This window comes from Phaenicophaeus curvirostris, chromosome 28, assembly GCF_032191515.1.
Source record: "Phaenicophaeus curvirostris isolate KB17595 chromosome 28, BPBGC_Pcur_1.0, whole genome shotgun sequence".
Lineage (NCBI taxonomy): Eukaryota > Metazoa > Chordata > Aves > Cuculiformes > Cuculidae > Phaenicophaeus > Phaenicophaeus curvirostris.
The window spans coordinates 3,633,393-3,652,699 of NC_091419.1; the positions used below are offsets into that span (position 1 = coordinate 3,633,393).

General features: G+C 62.1%; 1 protein-coding gene across 1 annotated transcript; it reads right to left on the reverse strand.

Moving 5' to 3' along the window:
- Positions 1-727: 727 nt before the first annotated feature.
- Positions 728-16,683, reverse strand: HCN2 (hyperpolarization activated cyclic nucleotide gated potassium and sodium channel 2). Its single transcript, XM_069878008.1, has 8 exons — positions 16,202-16,683; positions 9,501-9,924; positions 6,332-6,493; positions 4,759-4,977; positions 4,412-4,558; positions 3,914-4,154; positions 3,586-3,750; positions 728-2,513 (listed from the first exon to the last, which is right to left on the reverse strand). Exons 1-8 carry the CDS (start codon positions 16,681-16,683, stop codon positions 1,585-1,587), a joined length of 2,769 nt encoding a protein of 922 aa, XP_069734109.1. The 3' UTR covers positions 728-1,584.
- Between the last annotated feature and the right edge of the window lie 2,624 nt (positions 16,684-19,307).

Below are 19,307 nucleotides of genomic sequence, written 5' to 3' on the forward strand. Positions count from 1 at the left end.
CTGCAGTGGGAGCAGGGCTCACACAGGGACTGACCACAGCTGCCTGGCTTTGCGTGTCCAGCCAGGAGCCTCCTGTGGCCTTCCAGCCCTGCTCTCCACAGGGGTGCAGCGACTGCTGTGTGGAGGTTGTGCAGCTGGAGCTGGGTGTTTGGCCCCGCTCTCGACTAAACCTATCATGGAATGGGTTGGGTTGGAAGGGACCTTAAAGCCCATCCAGTTCCACCCCTGCCACGGGCAGGGTCACCTCCCACTGCATCAGGGGCTCCAAGCCCCATCCAACCTGGCCTTGAACCCCTCCAGGGATGGGGCAGCCACCACTGCTCTGGACCTCCCCACCCTCATCGTGAAGAATTTCTTCCTAATCTAACTCTTCCTCCTTCCAATTTAAAGTCGTTCCCCCTCATTCTATCATTCCAGGCCCTTGTGAAAACGTATCCGCTGGCTCTTGGGCACAGCCTGCTCCCAGCTCCTTCCTCACTGCTGCTGGAGCAAGGCCATGGTGCTCCCAGCACGGGGAAAGGTTCTGAGAGGAGGTTTTTTTTTCCACCTTGGCAGGGAAGCAGCTCTTCAAAGGACAAACGTGCAGCCCAAGCTGGGGCTGTGCCCGGTGGCAGCGCTCCCAGAGCTGGGCAAGGGGAGCGGGAGCAGCCGGAGCCGCGGCAGGGAGAGCTGGAGGCGAAGGAGAAGCAGAGACTGGAGTCGCGCGGAGCTCTGTCAGTCGCTGACGTTTATTGCACAGGATGGGCTGGATGGAAAGGTGGAAGCTTGGAGCGGGGCCCTGTCCTGCTGGCTGGTCCCTGGCTCGCGGGCGCTGCGTACATTCAACGTGGAAGGCTCCGGAGTGCTCGGCCGAGGCTTAGAAACACACCCACACACACCCACGCATCCGTCGGCGCACGCACACAGCTACACGCAGGGTCTGCCTTCCCCAGCCTCGAATCCATGGGGCAGCAGCGCCCGCGGGGCACCCCGAGGGTCGGCACCCCAGGCTCCGGCGATGCCTCTGTCCTAAGTACAGGGACGTTGGGCTGCGTTTGCCCCCCAGGGTCAGGCTAGCGGGGGACACGGCGTATACGTGGGGTGCTCGCGAGGTGACCGTCCCGCACACCCCAAAACTTACCTCCAGTCCTGAGCCATCATCACCCCTCGCCTCGGGGCTGCGGGAGAGGAGGCAGGGATGCGCTGGGGCTGGCCAGCGTGCCTAGAGCCCCCAGGGAGGCGTCCTGCAGCTTGCGCACACACGCGGGGATGGATTCAGGTCATAAATATCTTATACAGACTTGCTCACGGGGGACGATGCAGCAGTGGCTTCTATGGAGCAGCCGGGGAGGCTGGGGGGCAGCGGGGGCTTCGGGAGCAAGGAGATGGGGCTAGACTTTGGTTGGAGGCGACGCGGCCGGGGGCTCAGCCCGGTCCCCGTGGGGGGCGAGGGGCACAGCGACTCGGTGCCCGCGCCCGGCAGCCGCCCCCGCTGCGTGCGGAGGGAGGAAGCCGAGGAGCGGGGCCGGCGCGGGATGATGGCACGGGGTGGGGCGAGACGGGACCCCCCTCCATCCCGCTCGTCCCCCCGCGACAGCACGGAGGTCACAAGTTGGAAGACAGCCTGGACTTGGCCGGGTCCGTGTCGGGCGTGCTGGCCACCGAATCCTTGCGGGCGGCCACCGAGTCCTGCGGCACAGCCGGCGGCCCCGCCGGCACCGAGCCCGTTGATGCCACGTGGGCTCCTCGCGAAGCCGCTTGGCCCCGCAGCGCGGCCGGGGGGCCAGGACCCGGAGAGGCGGCAGCGGGGGCCCCAGCGATGGAGGTGGACGACTCGCGTGCCGATGCCGGAGGGCTCTGGGTGCTGCCGCCCGCCAGCCCGTGGGGCAGCGAGGGCTGCGATGCCGACAGGGGCCGCGACTCCTGGCTGAGGCTGCTGGTGTGCAGCGCCTGGGTGCTCTTGTGGGCGGCCAAGCGCTGGGGCGAGCCGGGAGCCTGCTGCTGGCTGAGGGAGAGCTGCGAGCCCAGCTGGCCCGGGGCGGCTCCGTAGGCGAACGTCCGGCTGGCCAGCGGGCTTTGGGCTGGGGGGCTGGCGGCGGCGAAGGCGCCGGAGGAGGTGGGGAGGGTGCTGGGCTGCGCTTGGTCCTGCGAGGGGTTGGCGTGGGGCGCCGGGGGCTGCGGCGGGGGGCTCTGCTGCAGCAAGACGGGCGAGACGGCGAAAGGGCTGGGCACGGCCTGGGCGTACTGCAAGCGGCGCATCATGCGGGGCGAGCCCAGGGCCATGGAGCCCACCAGCGGGCTGGCCATCTGAGGGCAGAAGCTCATGGCCACGGCTTGCTGGAGGGTGGCGATGGCTGAGGTGACCTGGGGCTGGACGGGGCTGTAGACGGCCGTGTGCTGCTGCAGCTCCGCCTGCTGCACCATCTCCCGGTCGTACTTGACGATCTCCTGGATGATCTCGTTCTCCTGGTTGTTGAAGACACCCGAGTTGAGGTCATGCTGCACTTTGTGGAGGAGGATCGAGTTCTTCTTGCCTGCAGGGAGAATCATAGAATCGTTTGCTTGGAAAAGACCTTTGAGATCATCCAGTCCAACCGTACCTGTCCACTACTGAACCACATCCTTGAGCACCTCATAGAATCATAGAATCACCAGGTTGGAAAAGACCCACCTGATCATCGAGTCCAACCATTCCCATCAATCACTAAACCATGTCCCTCAGCACCTCGTCCACCCGTCCCTTAAACCCCTCCAGGGAAGGGGACTCAACCCCCTCCCTGGGCAGCCTCTGCCAGGGACCAATGACCCTTTCCATGAAAAATTTTTTCCTAATGTTCAGCCTGAACCTCCCCTGGCGGAGCTTGAGGCCATTCCCTCTCATTCTGTCCCCTGTCCCTTGGGAGAAGAGCCCAGCTCCCTCCTCATCTTCTAAACACCTCCAGGGATGGGGACTCCACCTCCTCCCTGGGCAGCTCTGCCAGAACCAGAGAACCCTTTTGATGAAGAAATTTTTCCTAATATCCAACCTAAACCTCTCCTGGTGCAACTTGAGGCCATTTCCTCTCATCCTAGCATTTGTTACTTAGGAGAAGCCACTTGTTGCTTGCTTTCTAGAACTCCAAAATGAGTCTTAGAGAGTTTATTTGCCAGCATTTTTGATATCATCTACCCTGGTGCAACTTGAGGCCATTCTCTCTCATCCTATTGCCTGTCACTTGGGCGAAGAGACCAACACCCACCTCACTACAAACACTTTTCAGATAGTTGTAGGCAGCGATGAGGTCTCCCCTCAGCCTCTTCTCCAGGCTAAACACCCCCAGGCCCCTCGGCCACCTCTCATAACCCTTGTTCTGCAGCCCCTTCCCCAGCTCCGTTCCCCTTTTCTGGATGCCCTCCAGCCCCTCAGTGTTCTTCTTGGAGTGAGGGACCCAAAACTGGACACAAGATTTGAGACGCGGCCTCACCAGTGCCAAGTAGAGGGACACAATCACTTCCCTGGTCCTGCTGCCCAAGCCAAGACGCCCAAGGGATGAGGACAACCACAAGAGCCCATGGGGCTATGCCAGGACAGCCCCCTCAGTGGCCCCCAGAGCCCCTCTCCCCTACCGATGCGGTCGAGACGGTCAATGGCCACGGTCTCGAAGGCTCGTCTCATCATGGGGTACTCCTCGAGCACCTCGTTGAAGTTATCCACCGAGAGCGAGTAGAGCCGGCAGTAGGTGTCCGCTCGGACACTGGCCGTGCGCCGGCCGCGGGTCAGCAGGCAGATCTCTGCAGAGAATACAACGGTTCCAAAGTCAAACCCCCACCAGCGAGGACTGGAAACGGGGACAAGACAGGCGCAAGGGATGAGAACCACGGCGTTGTGGGTGCCCTGGGCCGGCACCAACGTCCCCATGCCTCTCCAGGATGGCTCAGGCTCCTCAGTGCTCACCTCCAAAGTAGGAGCCGTCGGAGAGTTTCATCTCCTTGTTGCCCTTGGTGAGGATGCTGACCACCCCGTGCTGGATGAAGTACATCTTCTTGCCGATGGTGCCCTCACGGATGATGTAGTCGCCCGGCTGGAACACCTCGAACTTCAGCTTGGTGAGCATGGCCGTGACGAAGTTGGGGTCGGCGTTGGCGAACAGCGGCATCGAAGCCACCAGCTTGCGGCAGTTGAAGTTCACAATTTCCTGCAGGGGAAGGAGGGGAGAGATCAGGTCGAGGAGGCCAACGTGCTGACCCCTAGGGCTCACCAACCCAGAAGATGGCACAGCCAGAAATCCCAGCACGCAGACACGATTGTGCACGGACACGCTCATGCTTGGAGCTGCAGAGTCGGAGCAAGAGCAGGACTTGGTGGGTTCTGCAGCTGGAAAGGCCCCTCAGAAGGGTTCCCATCCTCACCACAGCAACCCAGGGCTGGCTCACCACCCCTCAGGGCCCTCACCTCGCGCAGGGGCTCGTTGAGCTCCCCCAGGATGCTGTCCTCGTCGAACATCTTGCCCTGGTAACGGTGCTCGTAGTAATCATGGATCTTCTGGCGGAAATCAGCAGGCAGCTTGTGGAAGGACATGTACTGCTCCACCTGCTTGTACTGTGGGGAGAAGCGGCCTCAGCACCCAGCCAGATCGGAGCTGGGGACCAGGAACCCCCCCATCCACATCCCTGCTCCATGGAAGGGGTCCCAGACCCCTCCTCGCTGTCAGGTCCCACTCCACCAGCCCAACCCCACTGTGCCGCATCTCCAGGAGGGTGCAGAAGAGGAGCCGTGGTCCCCATCCAGCCCTGTCCTACCTTCTCCTGGTACTGGCGGCGGGAGGAATCCAGGGACTGGATGAGGGCGGTGGCGTGGCCGATGAACATGGCATAGCAGGTGGCCCCCACGATCATGCTCAGCATCGTCAGCCAGATGTCGGTCATGCTCTCGGGCGCCTGCTTCCCGTAGCCGATGCAGAGCATGTGGCTCATGGACTTGAAGAGGGCGAAGGAGTACAGCTCGCTCCACGAGTCGTTCTGCAGCGACAGGGATGGTGCCGGGTGCTCAGCCCTGGGCAACCTGGGCCAGGGTCTCCTCACCCTCACAGCAAAACATTTCTCCCTAAGATCTCGTCTCAATCTCCCCTCTTTCAGCTTCAAATCATTCTCCTTCATCCCATCCCTTCACTCCCTGATCAAGAGCCCCTCCCCAGCTTTCCTGAAGCCCCTTTCAGGACTGGAAGCTGCTCTAAGCTCTCCATGGAGCCTTCTCTTCTCCAGGCTGAACAACCTCAACTGTCAGTGTGGCCTCATAGAGGAGGTTCTCCAGCCCTCAGATCATCTCCGTGGCCTCCTCTGGACTCGCTCCAACAGCTCCATGTCCTCCCTGGGCTCAGGACTCCAGAACTGGTCACAGGGCTCCAGGTGGGTCTCACAGCGTGCAGCAGAGGGGCAGAATCCCCTCCCTCCCTGCTGGCCCCGCTGCTCTGGATGCAGCCCAGGACACGGTTGGTTTCTGGGCTCTGAGCATCCACTGCCGGCTCACACTGAGCTTCTCCTCCCCTGCCACCCCAAGTCCTTCTCAGGCTGCTCTCAAGCCATTGAGTTATTGCAGCGCTCACACACAGGACCCTGCGGGCACCAGGCAGGGATGGGCTGGCAGCTCTTGGGGCAGGAATCGACCAGCCCAGCCTGAAGCGAAGCCCTGGTTTCATAGAACCATAGAATCACCAGGTTGGAAAAAACCCACTGGATCATCAAGCCCAACCATTCCCATCAATCACTAAACCATGTCCCTCAGCACCCCGTCCACCCGTCCCTTAAACCCCTCCAGGGAAGGGGACTCAACCCCCTCCCTGGGCAGCCTCGGACAGGGACCAATGACCCTTTCCATGAAAAATTTTTTCCTAATGTCCAGCCTGACCCTCCCCTGGCAGAGCTTGAGGCCATTCCCTCTCATCCAGGAATGAAGCAGCCAGGGAAGGAGCCAGGGAAGGAGAAGCACGAGACGGGGAGGAGAGGAAGGAGAAGAATCCAGATGGGAGGAACGGAGATGGAAACACCATCGGAACGGAAGATGGACAGAGGGAGAAGAGCCATTAGCATCAGGCTGCAGGGCTGATAGGGAGCAATTAGAAATTTGGCCCATTATTTATTAATAGGAGCTTTGTTGCTAATTAGCAGGAGAAGGGATGCGGCAGAGCATCCTGTCAGCATCTCCCTCCTGCCCGGATCGATCTGCTGCCACGGTCCCGTGAGACATCACCCACCATCGAGGCACCACAGCACCGGTATCTCTGGGGCGAGCGGGGAGAGGCCAGACGCCACGGGGATGGACGGGAGCCTGGGGCACGAGTGCAGGGAGCCGTGCGGGGTTGGGGCTGGCACTCACCACCATCCCGTTGATGGAGACCCAGCAGTTCTTGGGGAAGTCCTGCAGCATGGGCACGAGGAACTGGAGGCAGCCATCCCAGTGGCAGAGCAGCAGCATCATGCCGATGAGGTTGATGATCCTCATCACCGCGCTGGCCAGGTCGTAGGTCATGTGGAAAATCTGCAAGTGGAGGGGGCCAGGGTGGGACGGCAGAGGGTAAGCGCAGGGATCGTAGAGTCATAGAACGTTTTGGGTTGGAAGGAACCATCGAGCCCATCCAGTTCCACTCCTTCCATGAGCAGGGACACCTCCCACTGGATCAGGGGCTCCCAGCCCCATCCAACCTGGCTTTGAACCCCTCCAGGGATGGGGCAGCCGCTCTGGGCAACCTGGGTTGTCTCACAGGAAAACATTTCTCTCTAAGATCTCATCTCTATTTCTTTTGTCTGAAAGCCAGCCCCTTTCATCCTGTCCCTCTGATCAAGAGCCGCTCCCCAGCTTTCCTGGAGCCCCTTTCAGTCCTGGAAGCTGCTCTAAGATCTCCCTGGAGGAGCCTTCTCTTCTCCAGGCTGCACAACCCCAACTCTCTCGTCCTGGCCTCGTAGCAGAGGTGCTCCAGCCCTCGGATCACCCCTGTATCCACTCTGGACTCACTCCAACAGCTCCATGTCCTTCTTGTAGATTATCTCCCCACTGCCTGGCTCCGCTCAGGACATCAACCCTCGCGGCCTCAGCCCTTCCTGAGGTGGCTGCTCTCCATCTGCCTATTTATAGCTGCCGGGATGCGCTCCTGGCTGCGAGCTTTGATGAGGATAAGGCAGAGGTGGTGGGTTCTCACAGAGAGCCAAAAGCTCCAGGCACCAGCGAGGGTGCAGGCAGCTTGAGTCTGAGGTGCCCCCATCAGGGTTGGGGGAGACCCTGATCTGAGGAGAGCGGCCAGGACAAGCTCCAAGCAACCCACTCAGCTGTAGAACCCACCCTGATGGGACTGGGGTTGCGTCTCTCCAGGATCCAGAAGCACCCAGGGAGAGTCCCCCCAGGTCCGGGTGAGTGTGGGAGGGAGCCACGACCACAGGGACCCATCGTGGGGCTCCCAGGACCACGAGTTCCTCTGTTGTGGAAGGGTTTGCAGCAGGACTGTTCCTCCAGGAGCATATGGAGAACTCTGCTCGCTCCCAGCCCTGTGAGAACTTCCTCTGGACACATCCCAGCTTGGCCTGAGCACCCATCACCCCAAGGCACCCACAGAGGCAAAGCCAGGAGGGAGAAAGGTGTGCTCCTGGCTGCAAACTGAGGACTTGTTCCTTTGCCTTTAACATTTTTAGGGTCTAAAAAAGAGGAATTCAAGGGGGGAGGAAATAAAATAACAAACAATTATCTTCCTTGCGGTGTAACCCATAATCACCACTGCAGAGCCAAGGCTGGAGCTCTACGGCATCGCGTGGAGCGGGCACACGGCAAGGGCAAGGAGACAAGGAGAAGGACACCAGCACGGGCACAGCGTCCCCTTCCCTGCAGCCAGCCCGGGATCCGAGGCTGCCTGCCCAGGCAGAGCCAGCGGGACGTGCGAGGGGCTGGGGAAGAGGCAGCCTGGGGTGAGGAAAAGCAGGAGGAACCCTAGTCCCATCACCACCAGCCTCAGGTACATCCCATCCCCACTCCACCAGTGCCACCACTAAGACTGCTGGGGGCCAAACCAGCACACAAAGCCCTTCCCGAGATCATAGAATCATAGAATCACCCAGTTGGAAAGGACCCACTGGATCATCAAGTCCAACCATTCCCATGGAGATGCTCCAGTAGCGTGTGCCAGCCCCGACCGCAGCACCTCCAAGAGCAAGCAAGGTCCTAGTGGGGATCGGGACCTTGTTCTGCTCCCATCCCCTGTAAGCGGATGCGATTACCAGGATAATCCGCACAGGTTTAACTCGTCCTCAGGGCTCTCCCTGCTAAATCTCATCTGAAAGTGAAAAGGGCGCAGAGCTGGAGCCCTGACACGGGAGGGACATGGGAGGGACAACAGGGGGGTTGCAGGAGGAGAACACTCCTGCAGCAGAGCTCAGCCCCAGAGGGAGGTGGGAGAGGGTGGCAGAGGGCAGGGAGAGATGAGGGCAGGAGGACGAGGGCAGGGAGGGTTGCAGGTGGTGGGGGGGGGATGCAGGAAGGAGGGATGAGGTCTAACAAGGTCAAATGCCAGGTCCTGCACTTCAGGAACAGGAACCCTGAGCAGCTACAGACTAGGAGAAGTCTGGCTGGAAACTGCCTGGAGGAGAAGGACCTGGGGGTGTTGGTTGACAGCGACTGAACATGAGCCAGCAGTGGCCCAGGTGGCCAAGAAGGCCAATGGCTCCTCGAATCCTGGGGTCAGTTCTGGGCCCCTCACCACAAGAAGGATGTTGAGGCTCTGGAGCGAGTCCAGAGAAGAGCAACGAAGCTGGTGAGGGGGCTGGAGAAGAAGAGGAGCGGCTGAGAGAGCTGGGGGTGTTTAGCCTGGAGAAGAGGAGGCTGAGGGGAGACCTCATTGCTCTCTGCAACTCCCTGAAAGGAGGTTGTGGAGAGGAGGGAGCTGGGCTCTTCTCCCAAGGGACAGGGGACAGGACGAGAGGGAATGAACCTCCCCTGGTGGAGCTTGAGGCCATTTCCCAGAACTGACCCCAGGATTCGAGGAGCGGTCTCCCCAGTGCTGAGTCCAGAGGGAGAAGAACCTCCCTGGACCTGCTGGCCACGCCGTTTCTGATCCAAGCCAAGATGCCATTGGCCTTCTTGGCCACCTGGGCCACTGCTGGCTCATGTTCAGTCACTGTCAACCAGCACCCCCAGGTCTAGTGGGTGCTGCTCACAGGTCCTGAGAGCCAGAGGAGCTGCCTTTGTGCTGAAGTGGACTGAGAAACACTCTCATGTCCTACCTCTACCACTGAGCACACCACAAAGTCCACCACAAACCAGATCTTGAGGCACTTCTTGATCTTCTCTGTCCCACTGCGGACACCTATGGACACCCAGAGCCTGCTCCCCATCCCGGGAGGGTCACCAGCTCCACACACAGCCCCACAGACCCCGTCCAAACCCACCAGCTCCTCGGGGAACCCCAAGCCCCACCACGCTCCTCCTGGCTCTTGCTCTCTCCAGTGGTTCCCACCACAGCGACACTCCCAGGCTGCAGGGCTGCGTCCCACGGATCCCTTACCTCCTCCCACTGGTGGATGTAGCGGATGAGCCGGGAGAGGCGGAGGAGCCGCAGGAGGCTGAGGATCTTGGTGAAGCGGACGATGCGGAGGGCGCGGGCCGTCTTGTAGACCTCCGAGTCAATGCCCTTCTCCACAATGAGGAAGACGTAGTCCACGGGGATAGAGGAGATAAAGTCCACCACAAACCAGGTCTTGAGGTACTTCTTTTTGATCCTCTCAGGGTCCAGGATGATTTCTGTGTTGTCCTCAATGACAATCCCTGTCCGGAAGTTCAGCACAAGGTCCATCAGGAAGAAGGTGTCGGACACCACGTTGAACACGATCCAGGGCGCTGTGGTCTCCTCCTTGAAGAAGGTGATGCCCACGGGGATGATGATCAGGTTGCCCACCATGAAGAGCAGCATTGTGAAGTCCCAGTAAAACCTGGGGAGCGAAAGGATGGAGGAGGGTGTCACCAACTCCTGCAGCCACCTCTCTTTGTCGAGGGGGCGCGGACACTGCCCTATGGAACCTGTGCTACCACCGCGATGTCACCCTGAAGCCACCTCTGCCCTAAACCTCTCCCCGGGGACACATCCTGCTCCACACAAGCCAGCACAGTCCTGGCTGAGGAACGCAGTGGAGGTGCAGGATGAGCCTGGGGGTGTTGGCTGATGGGGGGGGGTCTCTTTCCGCTGTGCTGGTTTGGTCTGCACCGAGCACCCGATCCAGGAAGGTCCTGGGGCGAGGGGAGAACTAGGCTACCAGGTGCCAACGGGTGAGACCATCCTGGTGGACTGGGGACCACTCTCCTCCCCAAACCGCCTGCCACGGTGGAGAATCATAGCAAAGCTCAAGGTCACGAGTAGAGGCAGCCCCCAGCCCTCCCCAGTCCCTAAGGATGGGGGCAGAGTCCCTAGGGACAGCCAGGACCACCCCATCCAGCACCCGCTGGACCTGGTGATGGTCCCAGTGTTGGGGCGTGCAGGGCAGGAACTGCGTGCCGGACGCTGGCAGTGGTGGAAGGAGCACAACAGCGGTGGAAGGAGCACAACAGCGGTGGAAGGAGCCCCGACAGCGGTGGAAGGAGCCACGGTAGCTCCTGGCACAGCAGATCACGTACAGCTGCAGCTGGAGCATCGCCCGCAGCCCCAGCCAGACAGAGGGGGTGGGCACCTCTGCCTGGGTTGCACGGCTCCTCTGCTGCCTCCACCCTCTCCTGCCTCACCCCCATCCTCCTCTGCTTTCTTCTGGGTCACAGATGACCTTCCCGAGCGCCTGCAAGGTCACAGCAGCCCCATCGGGGCAGGAGCGTGCGGAGGGGATCCCAGCCCCTCACCACTGGCCTGGGGAGCAGGAGGGGAGGATGCTCCTCAGACCCACGACCCACCCATCTCAGGAGCCCCCAGGAGCTGCGGGCAGGGGGTGCCCAGGCCACGTTGCCAGGGATGGGGGGCACCTCCTGCACACAGGAAAAGGAGATGGGCTGGATCCATACACCCCCCCACCTCCTCCCCACGCAAATTAGTGCAGGACCAGGAGGAGCCGAGCATCCCAGCTCCTGACCTTTTTCCAATGACACCTTCCTCATGTGAGACATCGCCATGGCAACCGTGAGTGATGTCACCGCTGCACAGCGATGACTTCACACCCAGCGCTGCCTTCCCAGCCAGGAGGAGGGGGTTATGCTCCCCCTGCAACCCACTGAATGGCTCCGGTGCCCCACAGCTTCCCATGGGCAGCGTGGCCATGGTGGACCCTGCTGGACCCCAGCAGCACGAGCCCCCGGAGCTGGTGGCATCATCAGAGCCGCTGCTGGGACCTACGGCAGCAGCACCGGGCTGGATCGGTCCTGCAACCCCCCCTCCCCAGCGGCTCTGGCTGCAGACTGACCCCCCCTGCACAAAGCGAGTCCCACGGGGGCATTAGCCGTGCGATGCCATGAAGAATAAAGATTAAATAACCACGCCAGCTGGGCAAAACTCTCCCACTGGCTCAAATCCCTTTGCAATCTGGCTGAGCCAGGGCAGAAATCGGCCTGCTGAGAAAGAAAAATTGCTCCTGATCCCCCCCCCCACAACACACACGACTGACTGTGCGATCTCTTCGGGGCCCTGGGTGCGATGCCAACGCTCTCTTCCTTGGAGGGCAGTGTGTGCATAGGAAAAAAGATCCAATCCAGGCTACTAAAAATACCTGAAAATGAATTAATTAGGATCCTTGGCACTCCCTCCCTTGCTTCTGACCCAGTTGAGCAACAGTGATGGTGACAGAAGAGGCCAAAAGCCCCTGCGAGCGGGGGCTGCTGCGTTCCTCCTCCGTCGGTGGGAGCCAAGCCAGAGCTGAGCAACCCCACCAAGTCCCAGGCACCCCACCATCCTCCTGCCCCTGAGACTCTGGAGCACATCCCTCCACAGAGCTACCACCTCCCTTGCAGCTCCAAAACCCTGATGGAGACTTTGAGAGGTGCAGGACAACCCCAACGGCCGCATCCTCCTGCTGTGACCACCTGATAGTGAGCCAGGAGAACCTCTTTGTCCAGGGCACACGGTCACAGGACACCAGGGATGTCCTGGCTCAGCTCCATCTCAGCTCCAGGGGGGCTGCAGGGGATGATCCAGCTGCCTCCACATGCTCAGCACATCACAGAGCTCCCCTCTCCAGCAATTCCATCAACCAGGCACGGATCTGCCTGGCCAGATGGAGCTCCTCTCCAAGACCCTGCTCTGCAGGAGGAGCCCCCCAAGAGCTGAGCCCCTCGGCTTGCACCAGGGTCCTGGCTGCAAAGGGCTGGGCTGCCTGGTGGGTGGTAGAAGCTCAGGATTGGCGCGGGATCAGCGCTTCACAAACTCACAGTAAATACTCATAGTCTAAAAAACCGAGGTTGCTCTTAGAAGTAGGTTAAGAAGCCACCAGCAGAAGTTTGCATGAGCTGCGTGAGCTGTGAGCCAAAGTGCCCAACGCACCATCCCACCCTGTCCCAGTACAGCCAGTTGGGATGAGTGACTGGTGCTGCTTTCCCCTGGAAAAGCCTTTTACCCCAGGGGGTGGTTGGGGAGGGAGGAGAAAGGCTTTGCAAACCGCTCAAGGACCCAAGCCCTCACAATCCCACCCAGAAACATCTCTTCCCCCGTGACCGAGTGGTGGCTTTCAGCACCCCCAAGTCCAACCACCCTCCATGGATGCTGCTCCCCAGAAGCCTCGCTGGAGGGGATGGTAACACCTGCAGCAGCAGCAGTGCTGGCACATGCCTCGGGAGCGACAGCAGCCCCAACGGTGGCACCAACAGGTTGGCAGCACCATCCAGGCAGCACAAAGCCCCAGAAACACTTGTAACACCAGCAGAGGAAAGGTCTGGCCAAGCAGCACCGGGGACACAAGCTCTCAGTGTGGATTCACCCCCAGTTCTGGTGAGGGACTGGTTCTTGCAACAGGAAAGCCCATGGAGGGGATGCTCGGCACCCCGGCAGCGGGCACAGGGAGACGGGCACCACCACCACCAAATCACCAGCTGCACACAGCTCACAGCATCCCTGCTGCATCCAGGAAGGTGCTGGAGCTGAATCCTCCTCCCGGGCTCCTGCAAGCCTCTCACTGGCGAGAAGATGGGATGGAGCACGGAGCTGGAGCACCCACTCCCCAGCGCCCGGGCTACAGCTGCTCCCCTAGGAATGCTGTTGGCTCCTCCTTGAGCCTGGCCCTGGGCACATCTCTACTCCTGAGGTCTTACGACACCCCAGTCCTGGTGCTGTGGTTGCATACGGCGTGTAAAGGTGAGAGCCAGACCAACAACGTGCGCCAAGTCACTGCAAAATGAGGGCTGGATACAGCCCCCATCTCCCAACCCTGCTCCAAGGAGCAGAAACCCCAAGAGAAATAATAAAAAAAAAGTCTAGCTGGGTTTTTTTCCTCCCATCAATAAATACCAGAAGAAGAGACAACAGAGAAGACACTGAGCACGACACCCGAAAGGAGAGAGCTCTGCTCGACACCGCAGAGCACGTTCACAAGGTCCCTTTCAGCAGATTTGCAGCTCCTGAGCTCAACCAGCCACCCAGGCTGCTTCCTAATAATTCAATATTTATGGAAATGGCAAGTTTCATTCCTGGAGGAAATCTGCCCCGGAATGAATAATCACAGTCCATGAGGAGACGGGATCTCTAAACGGCTCCAATTATGAAATGATGTCACATATGCAGATGGATAACGATGATATCTTAAGATGGGAAAATGGGCTTTGCAAGGCAAACACGGGCTCGTTATCAGCACCAGGTGAACGTAAGGTATTTTTTTTAAGGCAGCACAATGTGAAATAGCTGGACACATGCTCAACACGCACGAGCAGAGCAGGGTCCTCACGTCTGAGCTGTCAGCCCTGTTTATGAGCACGTTTGTACGTCCAGATGATGCCGTGGCTCTGCCGGCAGCTCCTCCCTGCTGGGCAGGGAACTCTCCTACGCCACTTGCAGCATCAAAACACAAGCAGCGGCTCTTCCCCAATGGGTTTCAAGTCTTGAGAAGCAACTCCGGGAGGGATGGAGCCAGCGTGGGGCAGGGTGACTCCCCAAGGTCACCCCAGCGCTGCCTGGGGAGCGATGCTGGGGAAGCCTCGGAGGCCTCGCTCCTGCTGCGGCTTCACCGCAGGGAGACCTTGATCTCGGCTGCACCGCGGGCTCTGCCACCGGGTCCGTGGCTTGGCCAGCTTGGAGAAGCAGGGCAGGCAACATGGTGGGGATGGCAAGGCCAGGCTGTCACCCTGCTCCCAAGCTTCTCCCCGCACAGCCCCTGGGGTTGGGGATCCACCTGGCATCCCCACATGCCCCCCAGGTCACGGCAGGGACAAGGGAGCTCCCTCCACCGTGGGATCTGGTGCAACCACCCCTCACCCTGGCTCTGCAGCAGAGCTGGGACCCGGCTGGTGGGGCAAGGAGGGGGCTCTGAACCCGCTAGCAGGTTCACAGTGGGAACATCCACCACAGGGTCTCAGCCCCAAGAGGAGCCTCAAGACCTCCAGCTGCTTCTCTGGAAGATGCCAGCTCAGCCCAGGAGCAGCACGGGAGGGTGGGAGCCAGAGGCGCTGGCGCTAGTCCCTGCTCCGAGCCCGCCCAGCGAGCGCAGACCCCACCACCCACAGTCTCCATCCCACCCCGGGGACCCCTGAGTGTCAGCAGCGAACAATTCCTGGAGTCGGGCTTGGTGGCATCCCTCACCCTGGCATCCAGCAAACCAGCTTCTCCAAACCAGGCACCAGAACCGCAGCAGAACGACTCGGAGCTGAGCCCCTCGCTCACCCCAGCCCCTCTGAGCAAGCCGGACCCTGAGAGCTGGCTAAGCAGGGAGGATTCAGCCACCCATCCCTGCAAGGTGCATCCCTCCTGCACGCGGCCTCGGAAGCATTTGCCTTTTCTGAGCTTCCCCAGGAAAGGAGAGAGGGAAAGGAGATGGAGCTGCAGAGCCTCCCTGCCTGCCTTTGCCATTGCTCCACTGGAAGCTCCACTGGCTGCATCTCAGGGGCTCCTGCAAGCCAGATGAATCCCTCCCCAAACTCCTCGAATTTTAGGGACAGGGGGAGAGGAACCCTGCCCAGAGCTCTGCTTGGAAAGCAGCGCATCACCCAGACCCAGGAGCTGGGCTTGGGGGGGTGACCCCTTTCCCCAGAGCAGTTTGGGGACAGACCCACCGCCCAGTGGGGCTCCAGAGGGGCTGTGCTGGGCCCAGCCGGATGATGCCTGGGAAAAAGAAGATGCTCAGCCCCCCCCACTGCCAAAGCAGAGGCCTCAGCACCCCCGGCTCAGCTGCTGCTCTGGTGGGGAGGGGGATACCCGGCCACCAGCCCCTCCCTGCACCCAGGCAGCATCCGCACTGCCACCGCCGGCACAGCTCAAGGTGCCCTCTCCCAGGACACGGCTCAGCTCGGCACCGGGCTCCGCTTCTCCTCATCCCCGTACCCAGCCGCACTCGCAGGGGCTGGATGGCCCAATTCTCCATCCCAGAGAGATGCTCCAGCAGAGCCAAATCCTCCATCCCCGCAGGATGCTCCGGCCCATCCCTGCAGGATGCTCTGGCCTGGCCCGATGCTCCATCCCCACGGGATGCTCCATCCCAATGGGATGCACTGGCCCTGCCCAAAGCTCCATCCTTATGGGATGCTCCATCTCCACAGGATGCTCCATCCCCACAGGGTGCACCGACCCATCCTCATCCTCCATCCCCGAAGGATGCTCTCCCTGGCCCGATGCTCCATCCCTGAAGGATGCTCCATCCCAACGGGATGCACCGGCCCTTCCCGATGCTCCATCCCTGCAGGATGCTCTGTCCCGGCCCGATGCTCCATCCCCCGGGATGCACCAACCCATCCCTGATGCTCCATCCCAAGCGGATGCACCAGACCATCCCTGATGCTCCATCCCTGGGGATGCTCCATCCCAACGGGATGCACCAGACCATCCCTGATGCTCAATCCCCCAGGCAGCTCCATCCCCTGGGATGCTCCATCCTAACGGGATGCACCAGACCATCCCCGATGCTCTATCCCCCAGGCAGCTCCATCCCAAGGGGACGCACCAGACCATCCCTGATGCTCCATCCCTGGGGATGCTCCATCCCAAGGGGACGCACCAGACCATCCCCAATGCTCCATCGCCCAGGATGCACCAACCCCATCCCCGATGCTCCATCCCCGGGTCCTCGGATCCCCGCGGGGTCCCCGCCTCCCTCGCACCTGAAGTCGCTGTAGGGATGGATGATCCAGGCTCCCGCCGACTTGACTCGCTCCTGCTCCCTCTCCACCGCCTTCTGGGAGCCGAACATCCGCAGCGAGAACTTGTTGACGCCGGGCTGGAGCATCGCCCCGAATTGCCGCTGCATGAAGCTGGCCTGGCTCCCGCGAGCCTCCTCGCCCGCATCCTCTCCCGCACCCTCCTCGGCAGCCTTGGCCCCGCCGGGGGAACCGGAGCCCCCGCCGCCGCCGCAGGAGAAGGAGACCTTGGGCTCCCGGGGCGGCTCGGAGCCGGGGCTCCGCGGCGGCTCCCCCCGCCGGCACTCGCCGTTCGGGGACCCCTTGCCGCCGCGGCCCCTCGGCCTCCCCGCGGCCCCCCCTCCGCCGCCGCCGCGCTTGGAGGCATCGCTGCCGCCCCCCGACGCCGCCGCTGCCGCCGTCTCCTCCTCGGCCGCCGCCGCCGCCGCCTCCCGGCCCGCCCGCATCCTCCTTCCTCCTCCTCCTCCTCCCGCTGCCGCCCCGGTACCCGCGGAGCAGTGGCGCCCGCCGCCCCGGGGACCGGGAGGGGCGGGGAACGGGAGGGGAGGGACGGGGCGGAGCGGGGTGGGGGGGTGGACCGGGGGCGGGGAACGGGAGGGGAGGGACAGGGAGGGATGGGGAGGGGACCGGGGAGGGGATGGGGATGGATGGGGAGGGGAGGAACGGGGAGGGGATGAGGATGGAGGGGATGGACGGGGAGGAGCGGGGGATGGGAACGGGGATGGGGATGGGAAGGACCGGGGATGGAGACGGGGATGGACGGGGAGGACCGGGGATGGAGACGGGGATGGACGGGGGGACCGGGGGATGGGAACGGGGATGGGGATGGACAGGGAGGACCGGGGGAAGGGGATGGACGGGGAGGACCGGGGGATGGGGATGGACGGGGAGGACCGGGGATGGGAACAGGGATGGGGATGGACGGGGAGGACCGGGGGATGGGGATGGACGGGGAGGACCGGGGATGGGAACAGGGATGGGGATGGATGGGGAGGACCAGGGAATGGGGATGGACGGGGAGGACCGGGGATGGAGAAGGGGATGGGGATGGACAGGGAGGGGAGAAACAGAGAGGGGATGAGGACAGAGGGAATGGATGGGGAGGACTGGGGGGGGCGGGGATGAGGATGGACGGGGAGGACCGGGGGATGGGAACAGGGAACGGGATGGATGGGGGGGACCGGGTGCGGGGGTGGGGAGGGGATGGATGGACTGGCGGCGGGGACGGGAGGACAAGGGGAGGGGAAGAGGGAGAAGTAGGGGAGGGCTACGCGGACGGGGAGGACCGGGGATGGCGACAGAGGGTATGGACAGGGAGGACCGGGGATGGGGATGGACGGGGATGGATAGGGAGGGGATGGACGCGGCGGGAGGGACAGGGAGAGAACGGGGAGAGGATAGAAGGGGACAGGATGGACGGAGAGGACTGGGGATGGAGAAGGGGAGGGGAATGGACGGGGAGGGGATGGGGACGGGGAGAGGAAGGACGAGGAGGGGATGGGGAAGGGATGGACGGGGACGACCGTGGATGGGGACGGGGAACGGGATGGATGGGGACAACCGGGGATGGGGAGGAGATTCGACGGGAGGACCAGGGGAAGGGGGAGAGGTAGGGGAGGGCTGCGCGGACGGGGAGGACCGGGGATGGGGATGGACGGGGCGAAGCGGGGATGGGGAGAGGATGGACGGGGAGGGGATGGGGAGGGCGGCGGGGACAGGGAGGACCGGGGATGGCGAGTGGATGGACGAGGAGGGGATGGGAACGGGAGGACCAGGGGCGGGGAGGGGGGAGAGGTTGGGGAGGGCTGCGAGGACGGGGAGGGGACGGGAAGGGATGGACGGGGAGGACCGGGGATGGGGAGGGGATGGGGCGGAGCGAAGCGGGGATGGGGATGAACGGGGAGGTCCGGGGGCGGGGAGGGAAGGGGATGGGGACGGGTAGGAGGGGTGAGGTGATGAGGAGGGGATGGACGGGGAGGACCGGAGGCGGGGAAGGGGGAGAGGCTGGGGAGGGCTGCGGGGACGGGAGGGACCGATGGGAAGGGGAGGGGATGGGGAGGACCGGGGGCGGAGCGGAGCCGGGACGCAGCCTTGGCGGCTTCGCAGCTCCCTCCACCGGCAGCAGCGGCAAGCGGAGCCCGGCAATAAGCAAGACCAGCATCTCCTGCCCCACCACCGCAGGATGATGCTCTAACCGCCACAGCTATCCTGGGCTGAGAGGGGTAGGAGCAAAGCAGAGCGAGAAGCGGGGGGTGAGCTCCAAGAGCCTTGAAGGGCTGGGCACAAGACCACACGGCTCCATCACCACGCCGAACGGGGTGCCCCAGCCCAGCCCAATGCTCCGACCCTGCAGGATCATAGAACCATAGAATCACCAGGTTGGAAAAGACCCATTGGATCATTGAGTCCAACCGTTCCCATCAATCACTAACCCATGTCCCTCAGCACCTCGTCCACCCGTCCCTTAAACACCTCCAGGGAAGGTGACTCAACACCCTCCCTGGGCAGCCTCTGACAGGGACCAGTGACCCTTTCTGTGAAAAAATTATTCCTAATGTCCAGCCTAAACCTCCCCTGGTGGAGCTTGAGGCCATTCCCTCTCGTCCTGTCCCCTGTCCCTTGGGAGAAGAGCCCAGCTCCCTCCTCTCCACAACCTCCTTTCAGGGAGTTGGAGAGAGCAATGAGGTCTCCCCTCAGCCTCCTCTTCTCCAGGCTAAACAAGCCCAGCTCTCTCAGCCGTTCCTCATAAGGCCTGTTCTCCAGCTTCCAGGACGGATGCACCATCCCAGCCCAATGCTTCATTCCTGGGGGTTGAACTGGCCTCGCACTCACAGTCCTGGGTAGCAATGACTGCGTAGCCACAGCGGGTGGCAGCATCTGCGATGCACGGAGCAGAAGTACAGCCACACACTGCATGTGCCCGGCTCCCACACCAGCCCCAGCCACCATCAGCCCTGCTCCATAGCCAGGACCTGGCTCCACAGCCACTCTGCTGAGCCCCATGGGAGATGAGACCCCGAACACCACATCCAGCCCCCACCAGGCTTGCTCTGCACCCCCTTACCTTCAC